Source organism: Petromyzon marinus, unplaced genomic scaffold (genome assembly GCF_048934315.1).
Source record: "Petromyzon marinus isolate PM22_M1 ecotype Great Lakes invasive population unplaced genomic scaffold, UKy_Petmar_22M1.pri1.0 PM_G_Scaffold_11, whole genome shotgun sequence".
Taxonomy (NCBI): Eukaryota; Metazoa; Chordata; class Hyperoartia; order Petromyzontiformes; family Petromyzontidae; genus Petromyzon; species Petromyzon marinus.
This window is the reverse complement of record NW_027422662.1, coordinates 2,097,991-2,118,994: the sequence shown is the minus strand read 5'-3', so window position 1 is coordinate 2,118,994 and position 21,004 is coordinate 2,097,991. Positions and strand designations below refer to the sequence as shown.

The window sequence follows — 21,004 nt, the reverse complement described above, 5'->3', positions numbered from 1 at the left end:
TACCTATGAGACCTTCACTCAAAACTGCTCTAGAGGAGTTGTACAACCCTAGCTGCCACTGCTATTCAGTGGCCTAAAATATGGCTCTAGATTTTGGTGTTATAATTTATTTACGTAGTTTATTGTTAAAAATTCGGACACAGTCCCTATGATCACTGTTACATTGCATTCATGGCTTTTATTTTGGTGATTTCGAAAAGTTTTTTTTGTTTTGGCCATGTTTTTGTTTATTGTAGTACGGAGTTAGACTGATGGCCTAAATCTTAGTTGTCTTGTGGTTGTTGTTGTTGTTATTTGACTTGCATCCCACTGGGATTTTTGCACACAGCGTTGGTGTACGGTGCTATTTCAGGAATATTTTGATATTTTTTTCCTGTATTTTCTGTTTGCACAGTCACATAATCACTTTAAGATGTTTTCTTGTTCATATTTTTTGTTTGTTGCGGTTGCACCCGATTCAAGAGCCGAATGGCTCACAGGGCTATACCAAATAAATGAACTATGAACTAACTATACCTACGCGGGGGTAAATATATATTTTTTTGGGGGGGGGGGGGGGGGTGATCCACAATTTTCGGAAACCTTTAGATCAACTTTACCCCACACTTTCTATGACTTTTTGGACTTTTGCAAGCCTCTTATAATTTTGTCGGTGGTGACATGGACAAATGGCCCACCGGGCTTTCACAATACCTTAGTATCTGTGTGTGTATTTGGAAGGTTTTTAAGAGTAGTTCTAAACTATGTTTTGACCCGGGGCAACGCCGGGTACTTACCGCTAGTTTCTAATAAAAATGTAACGGTCAAGGTGCTTCCCTGCAACGACCTGCTCCTGCCACTGCTGGCGGAAGGGTCTCCAGTAGAGGGAGGGGGGGGTTATAGAGATCCCTTCTCGCGGGGAACTTTGGCCTACTCCTCCGCTAACCGCGGTTGTGCTGATGCCGGGTGCGCAGAGGCGGCGCGTGGCGGTTTAAGACGTGCCCGTGCAGTTCCGTTGTTTCGACTGCCGCGTCGGGAAAACGAACCAGTTTACCCCTCGATACGAGCGGTGTGCTGATAATGAACCGTAGCATCGAATGTAAAGTAGAAGTGACGTTGAGCAAAACGACAATTAGTGCCCCACGTGGAGCTGATGTGTGTGTGTGTAGTCCCGTCGTCCTTCCCAGCACCTCCGAGGAGCACGGTTGGCAACGCATGGTGCGAAAGAAGCTGAACGTGCAAGGGTGCGCGGTGGGGAGGCGGTGGTGGTGGTGTTAGTGGTGTTGGTGGTGGTGTTGGTGGTGGTGTTGGTGGTGGTGTTGGTGGTGGTGGTGTTGGTGGTGGTGTTGGTGGTGGTGTTGGTGGTGGTGGTGGTGTTGGTGGTGGTGTTGGTGGTGTTGGTGGTGGTGTTGGTGGAGGTGGTGGTGGTGGTGGAGGTGGTGGTGGTGGAGGTGGTGGTGGTGTTGGTGGTGTTGGTGGTGGTGGTGGTGTGCGCGGTGTTGGTGGTGTTGGTGGTGGTGTTGGTGGTGGTGGTGTGGGTGGTGGTGTTGGTGGTGTTGGTGGTGGAGTTGGTGGTGGTGTTGGTGGTGGTGGTGTTGGTGGTGGTGTTGGTGGTGGTGGTGTTGGTGGTGGTGGTGTTGGTGGTGTTGTTGGTGGTGGTGTTTCGCATGAATTGCATCTGCCCTCAAAGCAGCTTTTTAATGAATGAAGCGCTGCTGCCTGCCTTGTGCAGCAGCATCTCCCCCCTCCAGCTAAGCTGCTCTTAATCCCTTTATCTGTGCCAAACAGCTGGCCACTGACTTCCCAAAGAGATAAATAAATAAGTACATAAATAAACTACGTTTAAATCAATAGCAAACTTACGGTTGTGTAATTTCAGCAGTCTGTGTATAAATATACATATCTGGCCGAATAGCATGGTAGATCGAGGATTCAGCGTACAATCAACAAACACGCTCAACACGTGACTCAATAACACTGCCCTGAAGATAAAATATACACATGATAAGCTACGTATCAGGCCATGGCACGTGTTCGTGTCATTGGTGTGTGCCGTTCCCCGACCATTCGGCCTTGAAGAAGGTTGGGGAGAAAAGTCTCAGCTCAGTTCCGTCATGAACCTGCTGGGTCTCTCACGATGGCGAGGCACCGTGAGGGGGTTGCCACTATAATGTAAGGGGCCAGAGGCTTCTTCTCCTTCGTAGGGCCGACGTTGGTGTAGATCAGGGGTCACTAAACTACGGCCTGCGGGCCGAATTCAGCCAGCGACGTCAGTCCGTCAGGCCCGCCGACGGTACTTGAATCTGGTTGATAAAACGTATTGGAACACGAGACGTTGTGATACAATTTAAATATTATGTTTAGAATACTGGGAGATCTTCACGCGTGCGGAGACCTCCTGACTGCTATGTTCCTCAAATGTACTGTTTTAAATTGTAAATTATTGTATCTAGATGTTCTTGTTTATTGTGACGTTTGCTTATTTCGCGCCATCCCAAGTGGTAGCTCCACCTACGCTCTGACGTTGCCGTGGTTTCCATGGCAACGTCATGGCAACACGTTACCATGGTTTCCATTGCAACACACACAAACACGCATCTTTCCCGCCCCCAGATTTTCCGGCTGTCAACAAAGGTTCCGACGCTCCAGAAATATTTATTTATTATGCGGCCCACGCTCGTCATTCTTTCAGTTATCCGGCCCAGTGTTAAAAAAGTTTGGTGACCCCTGGTGTAGATCAACAAACTATAATTTTATACCGAGGTGGTCGAGCCGGGTAATTGGGTCAGGGAGCAGCGGAGTGGTGAATCATCGCTGTGATGACAACGATGCCTCCTCCTCCTTCTCCGTGTTTGTGAATCGGGGCACTCAGTTCCACGTTCCGTGGTTATTCTGTTCTGGGTGGTGACCGCAGTCGCCGCACACTGCCGGAGAGGTTACTTGAGGCCCGAGTAATCGACTTTAAAAAGATGTAGTCGATTACAATTTTTTGGCGATTAATCACCTTCATGGACTCATCGTCCCAGCTCTAAATTGTAATATGCAATCCACTGCTGGATGAAGGCCTCTCCTAAGCCGCCGTCATTTCTCGTGATACTCCTGCGGTGTATAACAATTAACATCTTTGCATCTCCACAGTATTTTACTTTGAGCTTCAACTCGGCAGACTCCCATGTTCCCGGGGGGAGTGGAGGGAGCCAAAAACACATCACGCGTAGAAATCCGTGCATTCCTAACCCTGGAAGAAAACAAAATCTGATGAGCAGATAGGAAGGACCATGGTCCCCTGCACCTGTGAATGCGTTTAGAGTATTTAGAGAAACGTGCGTTTAGAGTATTTGGCTGCTATACAACGCCACATGATAAGCCACTTCATTGAGCAATCATTTTTTTGGCCAGGTCGCTTCTGAAAAAGAGCTATACAGCTCAGTGGGCCTTGCCTGGTAAAATAAAAATTGTAGTAAAATGTCATACTAAAGTACAGTATATGGAATCCTGCCATGGTGTCATGGTTAGCACACCGGACCTGCAATCTAGAGGTCATCGGTGGCCCAGTGTTGGGTTCCAAGTGGGATTACCGCTTTGCGACGATACTACGATAGATCGCGCGATATAAGATCCGCAATCGTCATCGTGGATACAATTAAAATGGTTTAGTTTTCGTTCGGGATTAAAACTTCATGGCAGGATTGAGAAAAGGCTGTATTTTCCGTACACTCTTACTTGCGAGCTCATGTAGCTGTGGCGAACGTTCTAAAGCAGCGTTTGCGTATTAATGTAGTTCACCCGTGTCATCCTGAAAGGGGTTCAAATCCGCGAGTCCCCGAATGGGAAAAAAAAACCCCTTTGGTAGAAAGCCCAATAACCTGAGAGAGAGAGAGCCCCATATGAACCGAGAGAAACCCGAGAAAACCGAGGCGCAGATATAGTTAACTGTCATGGAGGCAAGGGCTCGTCTCATTGAATTTGTGTGGCAGAGCAATAGGCGAATGTGACTTAACCACTTGGTGAATGCGCCCAGAGTTCAATGATAAATCGTCTTGGATAGGTGTGATTTAATCTTGATTTGAAGCTTTCGTGACTGCAGGAATCCATACTCTTTGGTTCTTTCACGTAGTGGGTACAAAATAAAATAAATGACGACGTTTCGGGCGCGACACAAGCGTCCGCCATCAGGTGAGAATGCTTTCTCACCTCATGGCGGACGCTTGTGAGAATGCTTTCTCAGAGAAAGCTTTCTCACCTCATGGCGGACGCTTGTGAGAATGCTTTCTCAGAGAATGCTTTCTCACCTGATGATGGACGCTTGTGTTGCGCCCGAAACGTCGTGATTTATTTTATTTTATACCTACCACGTGACTTTACGAAAAGAGCCGAAGAGTATCGGTGCGTATTCTTGGTTCTTTCGGTAAAGTCACCACCACGTAGAAGGGAAACAATAAAGTGATAAAAATATAAAACAATACAATTCTCACGACGTTTCGACCGCAACACAAACAATCATCATCAGGTGTAAAACCCACAGCAAGAAAATGTTCTTGTTGTTTTATATTTTTATTACTTTATTGTTTCCCTTCTACGTGGTGACTTTACCGAAAGTACCAAGAAGATTAATCCCTGCAGTCACGAAAGCTTTAATCGAAACACATTTACATTTACGCGATCTAACCCAAAAAACGCGCCAGTCACGTGGTCCCCCCGCTCGGATTAGTCCATTTTGTTCTCGGCGCGGGGGGGGTGGGATGGGATCCACGCCAGGGCCTCTACCGAGTCGCCTCTAGCGTGGTGGGGGGGGGGGGGTGGCGGTGGAGACGTTTGCCTCGTTTCTCCTTCACGACGTTTGAATTACAATAACAAATAATAATGTCTTACTGTCATTGTTATTAACGTCTCGCATCCGCCTCTGTCAGACCTCGGCGATGTCGACGGCGTCGGTGATGGGGTCCGGCTCTTCGTCGTCCGGCTCTTCGTCGTCCTGCTCTTCGGACAGAGCCTCGGGCTCATCTAGCGGGGCGGCCGGGAGAGGCTCGCCTCGAGGCGGCCGGCGCAAGCGGCCGGCGCAAGCGGCCATCCGTGACGGCCTCGTGAACTCGTACGAAGACAAGGTCAAAGACTTCTTGTGGTGGGTTGGGTTTGACGCGTGCGGGCGGCGTGGCGGTTTGTCGACTGTTCCTTCGCGTACGCGACAGAACCCCAATCTACTCGTGGATGAAGGCCTCCAAATTACGCGGTGTCGATACTCTTTGGTTCTGTTTACCTACGTGACTTTACCCAATAGAACCAAAGAGTATGGATCCTTGCAGTCACGAAAGCTTTAAATCTAGAATACGCAGTGTCGCTCCATGCGAATTGCTTGTCCATACTTCACCACGCTGGTCAGTGCGTGTTTGGGAAGTACTTGGGGGGGGGGTGGCTGGGCAGGACTGGTTCAAGTATCGCTTGCCACCGATGTAAGCCGTCGCCGGGATTCTATCCCAGGTACAGGGAGTAGCTACCCGTGGATTGAGTGGTTACGGCGCTCCGTGACCCCGTTTTTCCCCCCCCCCCCCGAGTTTGATTCCAGGCAACGGCCTAAACCTCAGTGCCGAGAGAGAGAGAGAGAGATGCCCCGAACCGGTTCTGGAACTTGGCTTCTGTACAAAGCCGCAAATGAAGTAGCAGCAGCAGCAGTGCGCTGGAGGATGATCGAACAAACATCGTCGCCTTTTGATTTAAATCTTTCGTGACTGCAGTAATTCATATTCTTAGTTCTTTCGGTAAAGTCACGTTGAAGGGAAACAACAAAATAATAAAAAATATATAAAACAATAAAAATTCTCACGACGTTTCGACCATAACACAAACGGTTGTCTTCAGGTGTGTTGGTTTGCATAAATGTATTTTTAAACGGTGCATTTATTTATTTATAAAAACGTTAGCGCCACGCGCAGCGATTTGGCAGTTTATTTAGGACTAGTCCATCTATATTCTGAAAAGAGGAGGGGGGAGACGAATTTTTTTTTATGTATGCTGTCTGAAAGCCACTGTAAGCGTGAACAATCAATTAAGACCTGAAATGGTTTATCAAATCTTTCCAATGATTGCTAAGATAGAATCCATCTTCTCGGTTGAAATTGTCTCTGTGCTTGTATATGTGGATAGCCTCATGAACGAATCTCTCATGGTAGCCAGATGGCTTACAAAGAACCTCTGTCTTGGAAAAGTCAATGGAATGTGAGCCTACTGAATTATAACAATGATCTGCCACGGCCGAGGTGTTGGTCCTACCGTGTTTAAGGTCTGCTTTGTGTTCACGAATGCGGTCCGAGACATGGCGTTTGGTTTCTCCAATGTAACTACTACCACAGAGGCAACTTAGTTTGTAGACACCAGGGTATTGTATGTCCGGAATCACATCTTTTACAGACGGAACCATATCACGGATTTTATGTAATGTGTTAAAACGGACCTGGATCTTGTGTTTATTCAAGATTTTGGAGATCTTTTTTGTGATCCCCGCAATGTAGGGTAAAGTGATGGTTTTGAAAGGCTCCTCAAGAGGGTCCTTCTTCATGGTTTGAGTGATAGGTTTGCGGATTGTATAGTCTTTGTAAGCCATCTGGCTACCATGAGAGATTCATTCATGAGGCTATCCACATATACAAGCACAGAGACAATTTCAACCGAGAAGATGGATTCTATCTTAGCAATCATTGGAAAGATTTGATAAACCATTTCAGGTCTTAATTGATTGTTCACGCTTACAGTGGCTTTCAGACAGCATACATACAAAAAAAATTCGTCTCCCCCCTCCTCTTTTCAGAATATAGATGGACTAGTCCTAAATAAACTGCCAAATCGCTGCGCGTGGCGCTAACGTTTTTTATAAATAAATAAATGCACCGTTTAAAAATACATTTATGCAAACCAACACACCTGAAGACGACCGTTTGTGTTATGGTCGAAACGTCGTGAGAATTTTTATTGTTTTATATATTTTTTATTATTTTGTTGTTTCCCTTCAACGTGACTTTACCGAAAGAACTAAGAATATCGTCGTCTTTGTCAACTCGCTTGGTGTTTTTCTTCTCACACAGCTTAAAGGTCGTGATCTAAGCGTGGCTTCTCCCACTCCAGCGCTGTCCTCCAGACAGTCTCGTCCCTTCACCTGATGAAGGCCGCTTGTGTTGTGGCCGAAACATCGTGATTTTTTGTTATTTTATTTTCACCTACGTGACTTCTCCCAAAAGAACCAAAGAGTATAAACATCGTCGTGGACGGGCAGGCGGCAGGGTGCGAGTGTGGGGAGGCACTCGGCCACCAGTTGATCATTGGCATGGCTTTTGGTCATTTAAAGACCCTTGTACGAATATCGGTGAGACACTTTACTTAAAAAAAGTATTTACGTCATTGGTTTAATGCAGTATTGATTGCGCTTAGTTTGTGTTTGTGTTCGGTGGGTGAATGCCAATAACGACGTTTATTGTTTACGTTTATCCGGGGATGCTTAATTGAGTTTCAAGGATGTTTTAGATGTTTATGCAAACGGTACTAACATCGCAATTGGACTCGTTCCGTCACTCCAGTCTACTTCTACAGTGAAATTATTCGACAAATTTTGCAGAAGTTATGCTAGCCATTGTCCCGCGTTTGCATTGTTTTTAAAAATAATTGTTGGCGCTTTACAGGGCAGACTGGACTTAGTTGTACTAAAAATGTATTATTTTTAACAGTTTTTTTTGGGTCCTATAATAACGACAACAAAGTATTCGTGTTTCCAAGGAACATTTTATCGGGGACATCTGAGCTCGGTAACGTTCTAATACACCATTACTATAATTGCCATAGCTGTGTAATTGCTTTAGTGGATGCTCTGTTAGTCCTAAAAGCTAAAGCTGATTGATGTCTCAGTGTGCTGAAGTTTCTCTTTAAAGCTTTCGTGACTGCAAGGATTCATCTTCTTTGGTTCTTTCGGTAAAGTCACCACCACGTAGAATGAGAATAAAGTAATAAAATAACACAATAAAATTCTCACGACGTTTCGGCCATTCTACGTGGTGGTGACCTTACCGAAAGAACCAAAGAAGATGAATCCTTGCAGTCACGAAAGCTTTAAATCGAAATTTAACCGCCTCTACGGGGAGGGATTTCACACAACCTTAAGCACCTGAAGACGGCCGCTTGCGTTGTGGCCGAAACGTCGCGATAATTTTATTGTGTTATTTTATTATTTTATTCTCATTCTACGTGGTGGTGACTTTACCGAAAGAACTAAAGAAGATGTGCTGAAGTTGCCACAGCTATCTGTCTGTCCTCGAGAAGTCGTTCTTAACCTTAACTGCAACCTTGCACCAAATTGGTTCTCAATTGTATTTTTATGACGTGAATAAAACATCGACTTGATAAAGCAAAGTAGTTGTATCATTAGACCTCCTTTGCCAGTACCAAAATATAATAATAGGGTTTTTTCCCCTTTTTTCTGGCAACAAAACTGAAACCTTTTTACAAGGATTCATGTTACTGCATTAACCACAATACCTGCAGTCAAAATGCAAACAAAACACATACTATGATAATATATGATGCATTGCCCTTGAAACTGATTGGTCCACGCCAAGGGACGGCTTTCTTTTGAGCCTCGACCCAATTGGTGTTCGACCAGATGACGCCACGAGGCTTGCAGCTCAAAGACAATGCACTGTCAAAAGTAATGAGGGCTCGGGGTGAGCATCTACATCATTAGACCTCCTTTGCCAGTAACAAAATATAATAATATGGGTTTTTCCCCTTTTTTCTGACAACAAAATTGAAACCTTTTTAACAAGGATTCATGTTACTGCATTAACCACAATACCTGCAGTCAAAATGCAATACAATAAACATACTATGTTTGCATTTTGACTGCAGGTATTGTGGTTAATTCAGACACATACTATGTTTGCATTTTGACTGCAGGTATTGTGGTTAATGCAGTAGACATGAATCCTCGTAAAAAAAGGTTTCAATTTTGTCGCCAGAAAAAAGGGGAAAAAACCCTATTATTATAAAGTAGTTGTAATTACGTGCCCGCGCTGACGTACGCGTTTCAACGATTTACCTTTAAAAACAATGTGGCCATGCCTCGCACCCCCAGAACGGTAATCTCGCACCCCCAGGAGGTGCCCGGGTTAAGAAGAACCACTGCCCTAGAGCATCTTCTGTGTGGAGTACTTTATTGGCAAATCGTAGCTATAGAATCCTTAATTGTCCGACTGCGTCAGCTGTCTTAGTCTGTTCGTAATGCTCTTCATCTGTTAAAGCCTAAGTGAGCGAAAAGACTGCGTAGTATATATGATGCTGTGTAAACATCAAATATTTTTTTCGTATAAAAGAAGGATCTTGCATGAGGATGTTTGACCAAATCCATGCTGTAGGTTTTTTTTGGGTTAGATCGCGTAAATGTGAATGTTTTTTTATTTAAAGCTTCCGTGACTGCAGGGATTCATATTCTTGGTTCTTTCGGTAACGTCACTGCCACGTAGAAGGGAAACAATAAAATAATAAAAATATAAAACGACACAATTCTCACGACGTTTCGACTGCAACGCAAGCAACCTGATGATCGCTTGTGTTGCAGTCTGATTGCTTGTGTTGCTAACCTGATGATTGCTTGTGCCGTTGCATTTTCAGCCCCATCTGTTTCGACACGATGGAAGAGGCGTACATCACCAAGTGTGGCCACAGCTTCTGGTACGTGCTTCTGCTTGGCGGAGAATTGCTTACGTTCACTTGTTGGGGGGGCCGCACGCTCGAGGTTGAATCGTACGCGGCAGGCGGCAACGATCGCTTCAGTGGCCGTGCATGCACGTTGATGAATAAAGGATGTCGTGCGGTGCACCGCGTGGCACTGGATAGTTGTTCTTGCGAGGAAAGACACGGCATCGCGCAATGTTACATTACATTTAGGCGCCTCATGCATACTTGGTACGCTGTGCATGGTCCGTGTGGGATGCGGTAGTGTAGTGGTTAGCGGTAGTGTAGTGGTTACCGGTAGTGTAGTGGTTAGCGGTGGTGTAGTGGTTAGCGGTGGTGTAGTGGTTAGCGGTAGCGTAGTGGTTAGCGGTGGTGTAGTGGTTAGCGGTAGTGTAGTGGTTAGCAGTAGTGTGGTGGTTAGCGGTAGTGTAGTGGTTAGCGGTAGTGTAGTGGTTAGCGGTAGCGTAGTGGTTAGCGGTAGTGTAGTGGTTAGCGGTAGCGTAGTGGTTAGCGGTAGTGTAGTGGTTAGCGGTAGTGTAGTGGTTAGCGGTAGTGTAGTGGTTAGCGGCAGCGTAGTGGTTAGCGGTAGTGTAGTGGTTAGCGGTGGTGTAGTGGTTAGCGGTAGTGTAGTGGTTAGCGGTAGCGTAGTGGTTAGCGGTGGTGTAGTGGTTAGCGGTAGTGTAGTGGTTAGCAGTAGTGTGGTGGTTAGCGGTAGCGTAGTGGTTAGCGGCAGTGTAGTGGTTAGCGGCAGTGTAGTGGTTAGCGGCAGTGTGGTGGTTAGCGGCAGTGTGGTGGTTAGCGGTAGTGTAGTGGTTAGCGTACTGTGCTACGGACCTTGCGACCAGAGTTTGATTCGCGCTCGTGGCTAACACCCGTGACGAATATCTGAACCGAGACCTGGGCCACCCACCCCATCGTGTACAACAGTACCGGCCTTCATAGGTCCTTGCTAACAACGCTTACCCCAACAGCCCTTGAAGGCTTAATCGGCGGTCTTTGAATTTGTATTCTTAAGACTGTTTCGAGGATAGAAATGGCTGGAGGGCTCAGGTTGCTAAGGTCGGGTCAGAGTTCCAAGCCAGCACTGCTGAGATATCCTGGGTTTGTAACTGGGCATCCATCCATGTTTTAACCTTGGTCTCCCATCTAGCTGGTTAATGGTCAAATCCTGATTGCCAGTGACAGCACTATATACATTCTTCATATTAAATTAGCTTTTTAACCAAATTCTGCTTAACACGTCGGCTTTCACGACCAATATGATCCATTATAGAGGTTTTTGAGGTAGAGCGCGTATAAATATATAAATGTTGTGTCGCTAAAACCCGCCACCACCCGACACAGCCAACTAGTAAGGGTTGTCACCTAAACAGAACGTGGCCAATTCGTCACTAGTACAGCACTAGTGTGTAGTGTATAGTGTAGTGTATAGTGTAGTGTATAGTGTAGTGTATAGTGTAGTGTGTAGTAGTGTATAGTGTAGTGTATAGTGTAGTGTGTAGTGTATAGTGTAGTGTGTAGTGTAGTGTATAATGTAGTGTATAGTGTAGTGTATAGTGTAGTGTATAGTAGTGTATAGTGTAGTGTATAGTAGTGTATAGTGTAGTGTATAGTGTAGTGGATAGTGTAGTGGGTAGTTTAGTGTGTAGTGTAGTGTATAGTGTAGTGTATAGTGTAGTGTATAGTGTAGTGTGTAGTGTAGTGTATAGTGTAGTGTATAGTAGTGTAGTGTATAGTGTAGTGTGTAGTGTATAGTGTAGTGTATAGTAGTGTATAGTGTAGTGTATAGTGTAGTGTATAGTGTAGTGTGTAGTGTATAGTGTAGTGTATAGTGTAGTGTATAGTGTAGTGTATTGTATAGTGTATAGTGTAGTGTATAGTGTAGTGTGTAGTAGTGTATAGTGTAGTGTATAGTGTAGTGTAGTGTATAGTAGTGTATAGTGTAGTGTATAGTAGTGTAGTGTATAGTGTAGTGTATAGTGTAGTGTATAGTGTAGTGTATAGTGTAGTGTGTAGTGTATAGTGTAGTGTATAGTAGTGTATAGTTTAGTGTATAGTGTAGTGTAGTGTGTAGTGTATAGTGTAGTGTATAGTGTAGTGTATAGTGTAGTGTATTGTATAGTATATAGTGTAGTGTATAGTGTAGTGTGTAGTAGTGTATAGTGTAGTGTGTAGTGTAGTGTATAGTGTAGTGTATAGTGTAGTGTATAGTGTAGTGTATAGTAGTGTATAGTGTAGTGTATAGTGTAGTGTATAGTGTAGTGTATAGTAGTGTATAGTGTAGTGTATAGTGTAGTGTATAGTGTAGTGTATAGTGTAGTGTATAGTGTAGTGTGTAGTAGTGTAGCGTGTAGTGTAGTGTATAGTGTAGTGTGTAGTGTAGTGTATAGTGTAGTGTATAGTGTAGTGTATAGTGTAGTGTGTAGTAGTGTATAGTGTAGTGTGTAGTGTATAGTGTAGTGTATAGTGTAGTGTATAGTGTAGTGTATAATGTAGTATACTAGTACAGCACACCGGTGTGTTGGATAGCCAAGCCACAACATTAACAATCTGAGTACGACGTTTCGCCAGTAATCACAACTAGCTTCATCAGGCGACAGACAGATTTGTGGAGAAGTCTTACTGTCTCGTTACCTTATATAGAGGCGTAGATGTGGTGACCACGCTTCTGCGCTCTTGCACAATGATGGGGGAGGGGGGATCACTGAGGCAACGTACATGATGCATGTGCATTATGCAGGCCCTTTGAACCAGTCCTTCCTGTCCATTGTGTTTATTACCAACGGTAATCCCTATTGGAGTACGCTGCCCTTTGTAGGCATGCATTTAACTAATGTATTATTTGATGATTCTCTTCCACGCAGCACTCAGGCGGTAGCTATCACAACGGTTAAAGTTATTTTGATTTCTTTCAATTTCGATAGATTCTCTAATTAGTCTTGGCCAGTAGTCGCTCGTTTTGCACAACACTTCAATATTATTGGCAGGCGTGTTCTGCTACTGCTGACAGTTGCATTTGGGAGAATTTAATATTCCTCTGATGTTCTTTTAGTCTTGTGCTGATCATTCGTCCTGTTTGCCTAACATAACATTTACCACACGTGCAGTTAATCCTGTACACACCTTCTTTGGATAGCTTCGGTAATACATCTCTTTCAATGCTCTTGCTATTGAAACTGCACCAAGTAATGAAAACGATTAAAATACCGCACATTGCGGGAGTAACTGATAAACTAGCCAGATGTTTGGAAAAACAAAACATCCGAGTCAGATTTGGCACGGTACATAAAATACAGAAATTTATTTCTGCTACAAAAGATGTATTTACCGAAGCTATCAACAGCTGGTGTGTACAAGATTAAGTGCACGTGTCGTAAATGTGCAAAGTGATGTTGCTTTGGTGTCCACTGCAAAATAGAGCGGCTCACAATTTTCAGTGTAATTAATGATTAATCAAGCCTTGCGAACACCGTTGTGAGTTTGTTTACGAAAATGCAGCGTTATCAGTGCATTATAAGATGAAGCCAAGCGTTCTGTTAATAAGGAACTACCCTGGGTGTTTTATTTCTATGTTTATAGCAAAAGTCTGAGTCCTAAAATGCCTTTGCTGAAATTGTGCCCGTTAACTCTTACTGATAAGCTTTCTTTTCAAAGTACTTCAAAGTTTACTTCTTGCTGAGCAGTAGTACACACACACACACTCATTTTATTTGGAATGGACCCCATTATTTAGATGGAGTGCATTTGCCACATATGACAACCCAGCAACATTTGCCTTGCAAGCCCTAACTGCTGATGAGACCTCAAACGTGTAAACTGGTCCATAGTTGGTTGAACATGCGTCTGGAAAGCCAGTGGGCATATAGAATATATACACGTGTGGAAACAGAATGTAGTTATGTGTGCATAGTTCTCTACATTTCAAGAGAAATGTATAGCGATGTATCATGATTCCTCGGCGCATTGTTATTTAATATTGAACTTTGCTTGGTTTGCAGGCAGGCACCTTTAAACACTTAGCATTCGCGTGATCGTAGTAACGTCCACTTTTAAAAATTGTAATTTTTACGTTAATGAATTGACAGCTGTGGCATTTTTGCAGGCTACATCATAGGCAATTGAATACGTAAGCCATACACATCGAAGCCAGATGCTTTTTTTTACTCCCATTTTTAAAAGAGCCCCAGTATTCGGTGACCTCAATGCCCGACGTATTTTTTTCCAGTTTTGTTGGGAGAAAGCAGATAGGGTTTGCAGGAAAACCACCTCCTATTAAAACTCACGAATTCACAGCCCTTTTCAATTCACTGCTGGATGGAGGCCTCGCCATGTGTTGTCGGTCGTGGGGGGTTTGTTTTACTGTACGTTGCCACTCCGGTCAGAGTGCTTATTGAAGTTAGTTCTCAGGTCCCCAGGACCGGTTTGGATATGACGTGCCACTGATGTTAGCCGTGGCCTAGAATCCAACTCGGGCTGCCGGGTTCACCGCATAGTTGCCTAACCACTGCTTCCCACGCTCCTTCCCCGTGTTGCCTGCCAACAATTGCGGTTGTGCTGGCTTCGAGTGGCGCGGCACGGTTTGCGTTTCGCACGTCCGATAATTGCCGGGAAACTTGTTTTTTTTGTTCAAGCCGAATAGAACGCACTGCAGCCCCTTTAATTTGGCTTTTGTGCCAGAGTCTCGCCCGGTCAGAGCTAACGCAATGCGGATGCTGAAGTAGTTTGTTATTGCGTTCCATTTTTTGCTCCGCCGTCTGATGAATGCACGACAATATTCGGTGATGGTTAAACTTTCCGAAAATGCTAATAACGATGATTGCCAATTTCCTCGCCGTTGCATTTTGTCTGTTTCAGTGGCAAATGCATCCGTCGGAGTCTGGAGGAGACGAATCGTTGCCCAAATTGCAGATACCTCATTGAGCATCCAACCCACATATTTCCCAACTTCCTCTGTGAGTTGTTTTCACTTATCTTCCTTCCACCTGCATTTTTGTTGCATATATTTGTTTCACCACAATGCAACACACGCCTTCAATTAACGATGCTCGCATTAAATTTTGATTTAAAGCTTTCGTGACTGCAGTTATTCATATTCTTAGCTCTTTCGGTAAAGTCACGTTGAAGGGAAACAATAAAATAATAAAATATATATTAAACAATAAAAATTCTCACGACGTTTCGACCATAACACAAACGGCCGTCATCAGGTGTGTCGGTTTGCATGACACACCTGATGACAACCGTTTGTGTTATGGTCGAAACGTCGTGAGAATTTTTATTGTTATATATATTTTATTATTTTATTGTTTCCTTTCAACGTGACTTTACCGAAAGAAAGATGCTCGCATCATTGAATATTTAACGGCTTTTTGTTCCACGCGCGTTTTGTCCGCAGTGAATGAGCTGATCCTGAAGCAGCGTCAGCGGCTTAAGGAGAAGAGAATTAAGATGGAACAACCGGTAAGTGTCCCATGTGCACGTCTTGCCTTGGCCGGAGATGTGCAGGGAAAAAACATAACCGGCACATTTTGTTGCATTAACTTTAAATTAAATTATCCCCAAGTTTTATTCTGTGCAATGGGCAGGATGTCCTTGGGACAACTAATCTGATCGGAACTCTCACAGAATAAGTGCAGCCCTTTGTCCTAGACCAGGGGTCACCAAACTTTTTTCACAGCGGGCCGGATAACTGATAGAATGACGATCGCGGGCCGCATAAACATTCCGTTCAATACTTGGGGGGCGGGAAAGATGCGTGTTTGTGTGTGTGTTGCCATGGAAACCATGGTAACGTGTTGCCATGGAAACCATGGTAACGTGTTGCCATGACGTTGCCATGGAAACCACGGTAACGTCAGAGCGTAGGCGGAGCTACCACTTGGGATGGCGCGAAATAAGCAAACGTTACAATAAACAAGAACATCTAGATACAATAATTTACAATTTAATATAGTACATTTAAGGCACATAGCAGTAAGGAGGTCTCCGCACGCGTGAAGATCTTCCAGTATTCTAAACATAATATTTAAATTGTATCCGTACGTTTTTTCAACCAGATTCAAGTACCGTCGGCGGGCCTGATGGACTGACGTCGCGGGCTGAATCCGGCCCGCGGGCCGTAGTTTGGTGACCCCTGTCCTAGACGGTTATTTTATTATTATTATTGCAACTTGCTTATCCGTGAAAGCTTGACCGAGTCACACATTTTTTTCCAGGAGGGTCCCAACAAGTCTTTTTGTTTGTAGTGGCGGGTCTCAGGGTCTGCTGCGTGTAATATTAATTTGTTTGTAGTCACGGGTCTCAGGGTCTGCTGCGTGTAATATTAATTTGTTTGTAGTCACGGGTCTCAGGGTTTGCTGCGTGTAATATTAATTTGTTTGTAGTCACGGGTCTCAGGGTTTGCTGCGTGTAATATGAATTTGTTTGTAGTGGCGAGTTTCAGGGTTGGCTGCGTGTAATATTAATTTGTTTGTAGTCACGGGTCTCAGGGTCTGCTGCGTGTAATATTAATTTGTTTGTAGTGGCGGGTCTCAGGGTTGGCTGCGTGTAATATTAATTTGTTTTTAGTCACACGGGTCTCAGGGTTGGCTGCGTGTAATATTAATTTGTTTGTAGTCACGGGTGTCAGGGTCTGCTGCGTGTAATATTAATTTGTTTGTAGTGGCGGGTCTCAGGGTTGGCTGCGTGTAATATTAATTTGTTTGTAGTCACGCGGGTCTCAGGGTTGGCTGCGTGTAATATTAATTTGTTTGTAGTCACCGGTCTCAGGGTTGGCTGCGTGTGATATTAATTTATTTGTAGTCACGGGTCTCAGGGTTTGCTGCGTGTAATATTCATTTGTTTGTAGTCACGGGTCCCATGGTTTGCTGCATGTAATATTCATTTGTTTGTAGTGGCGGGTCTCAGGGTCTGCTGCGTGTAATATTAATTTGTTTGTAGTCACGTGCCTCAGGGTTTGCTGCGTGTAATATTAATTTGTTTGTAGGCACGTGCCTCAGGGTCTGCTGTGTGTAATATTAATTTGTTTGTAGTCACGGGTCTCAGGGTTTGCTGCGTGTAATATTAATTTGTTTGTAGTGGCGGGTCTCAGGGTTTGCTGCGTGTAATATTAATTTGTTTGTAGTCACGGGTCTCAGGGTTGGCTGCGTGTAATATTAATTTGTTTGTAGTGGCGGGTCTCAGGGTTTGCTGCGTGTAATATTAATTTGTTTGTAGTCACGGGTCTCAGGGTTTGCTGCGTGTAATATTAATTTGTTTGTAGTCACGGGTCTCAGGGTCTGCTGCGTGTAATATTAATTTGTTTGTAGTGGCGGGTCTCAGGGTTGGCTGCGTGTAATATTAATTTGTTTGTAGTGGCGGGTCTCAGGGTTTGCTGCGTGTAATATTAATTTGTTTGTAGTCACGGGTCTCAGGGTTTGCTGCGTGTAATATTAATTTGTTTGTAGTCACGGATCTCAGGGTCTGCTGCGTGTAATATTAATTTGTTTGTAGTGGCGGGTCTCAGGGTTTGCTGCGTGTAATATTAATTTGTATGTAGTCACGCGGGTCTCAGGGTTGGCTGCGTGTAATATTAATTTGTTTGTAGTCACGGATCTCAGGGTTGGCTGCGTGTGATATTAATTTATTTGTAGTCACGGGTCTCAGGGTTTGCTGCGTGTAATATTCATTTGTTTGTAGTGGCGGGTCTCAGGGTCTGCTGCGTGTAATATTAATTTGTTTGTAGTCACGTGCCTCAGGGTTTGCTGCGTGTAATATTAATTTGTTTGTAGGCACGTGCCTCAGGGTCTGCTGTGTGTAATATTAATTTGTTTGTAGTCACGGGTCTCAGGGTTTGCTGCGTGTAATATTAATTTGTTTGTAGTGGCGGGTCTCAGGGTTTGCTGCGTGTAATATTAATTTGTTTGTAGTCACGGGTCTCAGGGTTTGCTGCGTGTAATATTAATTTGTTTGTAGTAGCGGGTCTCAGGGTCTGCTGCGTGTAATATTAATTTGTTTGTAGTCACGTGGGTCTCAGGGTCTGCTGCGTGTAATATTAATTTGTTTGTAGTCACGGGTCTCAGGGTCTGCTGCGTGTAATATTAATTTGTTTGTAGTGGCGGGTCTCAGGGTCTGCTGCGTGTAATATTAATTTGTTTGTGGTCACGCGGGTCTCAGGGTTGGCTGCGTGTAATATTAATTTGTTTGTAGTCACGGGTCTCAGGGTTGGCTGCGTGTGATATTAATTTATTTGTAGTCACGGGTCTCAGGGTTTGCTGCGTGTAATATTCATTTGTTTTTAGTGGCGGGTCTCAGGGTCTGCTGCGTGTAATATTAATTTATTTGTAGTCACGGGTCTCAGGGTTTGCTGCGTGTAATATTCATTTGTTTGTAGTGGCGGGTCTCAGGGTCTGCTGCGTGTAATATTAATTTGTTTGTAGTCACGTGCCTCAGGGTTTGCTGCGTGTAATATTAATTTGTTTGTAGGCACGTGCCTCAGGGTCTGCTGTGTGTAATATTAATTTGTTTGTAGTCACGGGTCTCAGGGTTTGCTGCGTGTAATATTAATTTGTTTGTAGTGGCGGGTCTCAGGGTTTGCTGCGTGTAATATTAATTTGTTTGTAGTCACGGGTCTCAGGGTTTGCTGCTTGTAATATTAATTTGTTTGTAGTAGCGGGTCTCAGGGTCTGCTGCGTGTAATATTAATTTGTTTGTAGTCACGTGGGTCTCAGGGTCTGCTGCGTGTAATATTAATTTGTTTGTAGTCACGGGTCTCAGGGTCTGCTGCGTGTAATATTAATTTGTTTGTAGTGGCGGGTCTCAGGGTCTGCTGCGTGTAATATTAATTTGTTTGTGGTCACGCGGGTCTCAGGGTTGGCTGCGTGTAATATTAATTTGTTTGTAGTCACGGGTCTCAGGGTTGGCTGCGTGTGATATTAATTTATTTGTAGTCACGGGTCTCAGGGTTTGCTGCGTGTAATATTCATTTGTTTGTAGTCACGGGTCTCAGGGTTTGATGCGTGTAATATTCATTTGTTTTTAGTGGCGGGTCTCAGGGTCTGCTGCGTGTAATATTAATTTGTTTGTAGTCACGTGCCTCAGGGTTTGCTGCGTGTAATATTAATTTGTTTGTAGTCACGTGCCTCAGGGTCTGCTGTGTGTAATATTAATTTGTTTGTAGTCACGGGTCTCAGGGTTTGCTGCGTGTAATATTAATTTGTTTGCAGTGGCGGGTTTCAGGGTTGGCTGTGTGTAATATTAATTTGTTTGTAGTCACGGGTCTCAGGGTCTGCTGCATGTAATATTAATTTGTTTGTAGTGGCGGGTTTCAGGGTTGGCTGTGTGTAATATTAATTGGTTTGTTGTGGCGGGTCTCAGGGTTTGCTCTGTGTAATATTCATTTGTTTGTAGTCACGCGAGTCTCAGGGTTGGCTGCGTGTAATATTAATTTGTTTGTAGTCATGCGGGTCTCAGGGTCTGCTGCGTGTAATATTAATTTGTTTGTAGTGGCGGGTTTCAGGGTTGGCTGTGTGTAATATTAATTTGTTTGTAGTCACGGGTCTCAGGGTCTGCTGCATGTAATATTAATTTGTTTGTAGTGGCGGGTTTCAGGGTTGGCTGTGTGTAATATTAATTGGTTTGTTGTGGCGGGTCTCAGGGTTTGCTCTGTGTAATATTCATTTGTTTGTAGTCACGCGAGTCTCAGGGTTGGCTGCGTGTAATATTAATTTGTTTGTAGTCATGCGGGTCTCAGGGTCTGCTGCGTGTAATATTAATTTGTTTGTAGTCGCCGGCTCAGGGTCTGCTGCGTGTAATATTAATTTGTTTGTAGTCACGGGTCTCAGGGTCTGCTGCGTGTAATATTAATTTGTTTGTAGTGGCGGGTCTCAGGGTTTGCTGCGTGTAATATTAATTTGTTTGTAGTCACGCGGGTCTCAGGGTTGGCTGCGTGTAATATTAATTTGTTTGTAGTCACGGGTCTCAGGGTTGGCTGCGTGTAATATTCATTTGTTTGTAGTCACGGGTCTCATGGTTTGCTGCGTGTAATATTCATTTGTTTGTAGTGGCGGGTCTCAGGGTTTGCTGCGTGTAATATTAATTTGTTTGTAGTCACGTGCCTCAGGGTTTGCTGCGTGTAATATTAATTTGATTGTAGGCACGTGCCTCAGGGTCTGCTGTGTGTAATATTAATTTGTTTGTAGTCACGGGTCTCAGGGTTTGCTGCGTGTAATATTAATTTGTTTGTAGTGGCGGGTCTCAGGGTTTGCTGCGTGTAATATTAATTTGTTTGTAGTCACGGGTCTCAGGGTTGGCTGCGTGTAATATTAATTTGTTTGTAGTGGCGGGTCTCAGGGTTTGCTGCGTGTAATATTAATTTGTTTGTAGTCACGGGTCTCAGGGTTTGCTGCGTGTAATATTAATTTGTTTGTAGTCACGGGTCTCAGGGTCTGCTGCGTGTAATATTAATTTGTTTGTAGTGGCGGGTCTCAGGGTTGGCTGCGTGTAATATTAATTTGTTTGTAGTCACGCGGGTCTCAGGGTTGGCTGCGTGTAATATTAATTTGTTTGTAGTCACGCGGGTCTCAGGGTCTGCTGCGTGTAATATTAATTTGTTTGCAGTCATGGGTCTCAGGGTCTGCTGCGTGTAATATTAATTTGTTTGTATTCACGCGGGTCTCAGGGTTTGCTGCGTGTAATATTAATTTGTTTGTAGTGGCGGGTCTCAGGGTCTGCTGCATGTAATATTAATTTGTTTGTAGTCACGCGGGTCTCAGGGTCTGCTGCATGTAATATGAATTTGTTTGTAGTCACGTGCCTCAGGGTTTGCTGCGTGTAATATTAATTTGTTTGTAGTCACGTGCCTCAGGGTCTGCTGTGTGTAATATTAATTTGTTTGTAGTCACGGGTCTCAGGGTTTGCTGCGTGTAATATTAATTTGTTTGCAGTGGCGGGTTTCAGGGTTGGCTGTGTGTAATATTAATTTGTTTGTAGTCACGGGTCTCAGGGTCTGCTGCATGTAATATTAATTTGTTTGTAGTGGCGGGTTTCAGGGTTGGCTGTGTGTAATATTAATTGGTTTGTTGTGGCGGGTCTCAGGGTTTGCTCTGTGTAATATTCATTTGTTTGTAGTCACGCGAGTCTCAGGGTTGGCTGCGTGTAATATTAATTTGTTTGTAGTCATGCGGGTCTCAGGGTCTGCTGCGTGTAATATTAATTTGTTTGTAGTCGCCGGCTCAGGGTCTGCTGCGTGTAATATTAATTTGTTTGTAGTCACGGGTCTCAGGGTCTGCTGCGTGTAATATTAATTTGTTTGTAGTGGCGGGTCTCAGGGTTTGCT

The 21,004-nt window shown here is 44.2% G+C and overlaps 1 protein-coding gene across 1 annotated transcript in view; it reads left to right on the top strand.

The window, feature by feature from the left end:
* Positions 1 to 4,892: 4,892 nt before the first annotated feature.
* The window catches only part of LOC142908960 (E3 ubiquitin-protein ligase COP1-like), a 43,239-nt gene continuing 27,127 nt past the window's right edge, over positions 4,893 to 21,004 (top strand). Inside the window, exons 1-4 of the mRNA XM_076059643.1 lie at positions 4,893 to 5,101; positions 9,628 to 9,687; positions 14,545 to 14,642; positions 15,086 to 15,150. Of these exons, the coding sequence (XP_075915758.1) occupies positions 4,899 to 5,101; positions 9,628 to 9,687; positions 14,545 to 14,642; positions 15,086 to 15,150 (426 nt within the window). The 5' untranslated portion in view covers positions 4,893 to 4,898. The remainder of the gene's footprint in view (positions 5,102 to 9,627; positions 9,688 to 14,544; positions 14,643 to 15,085; positions 15,151 to 21,004) is intronic.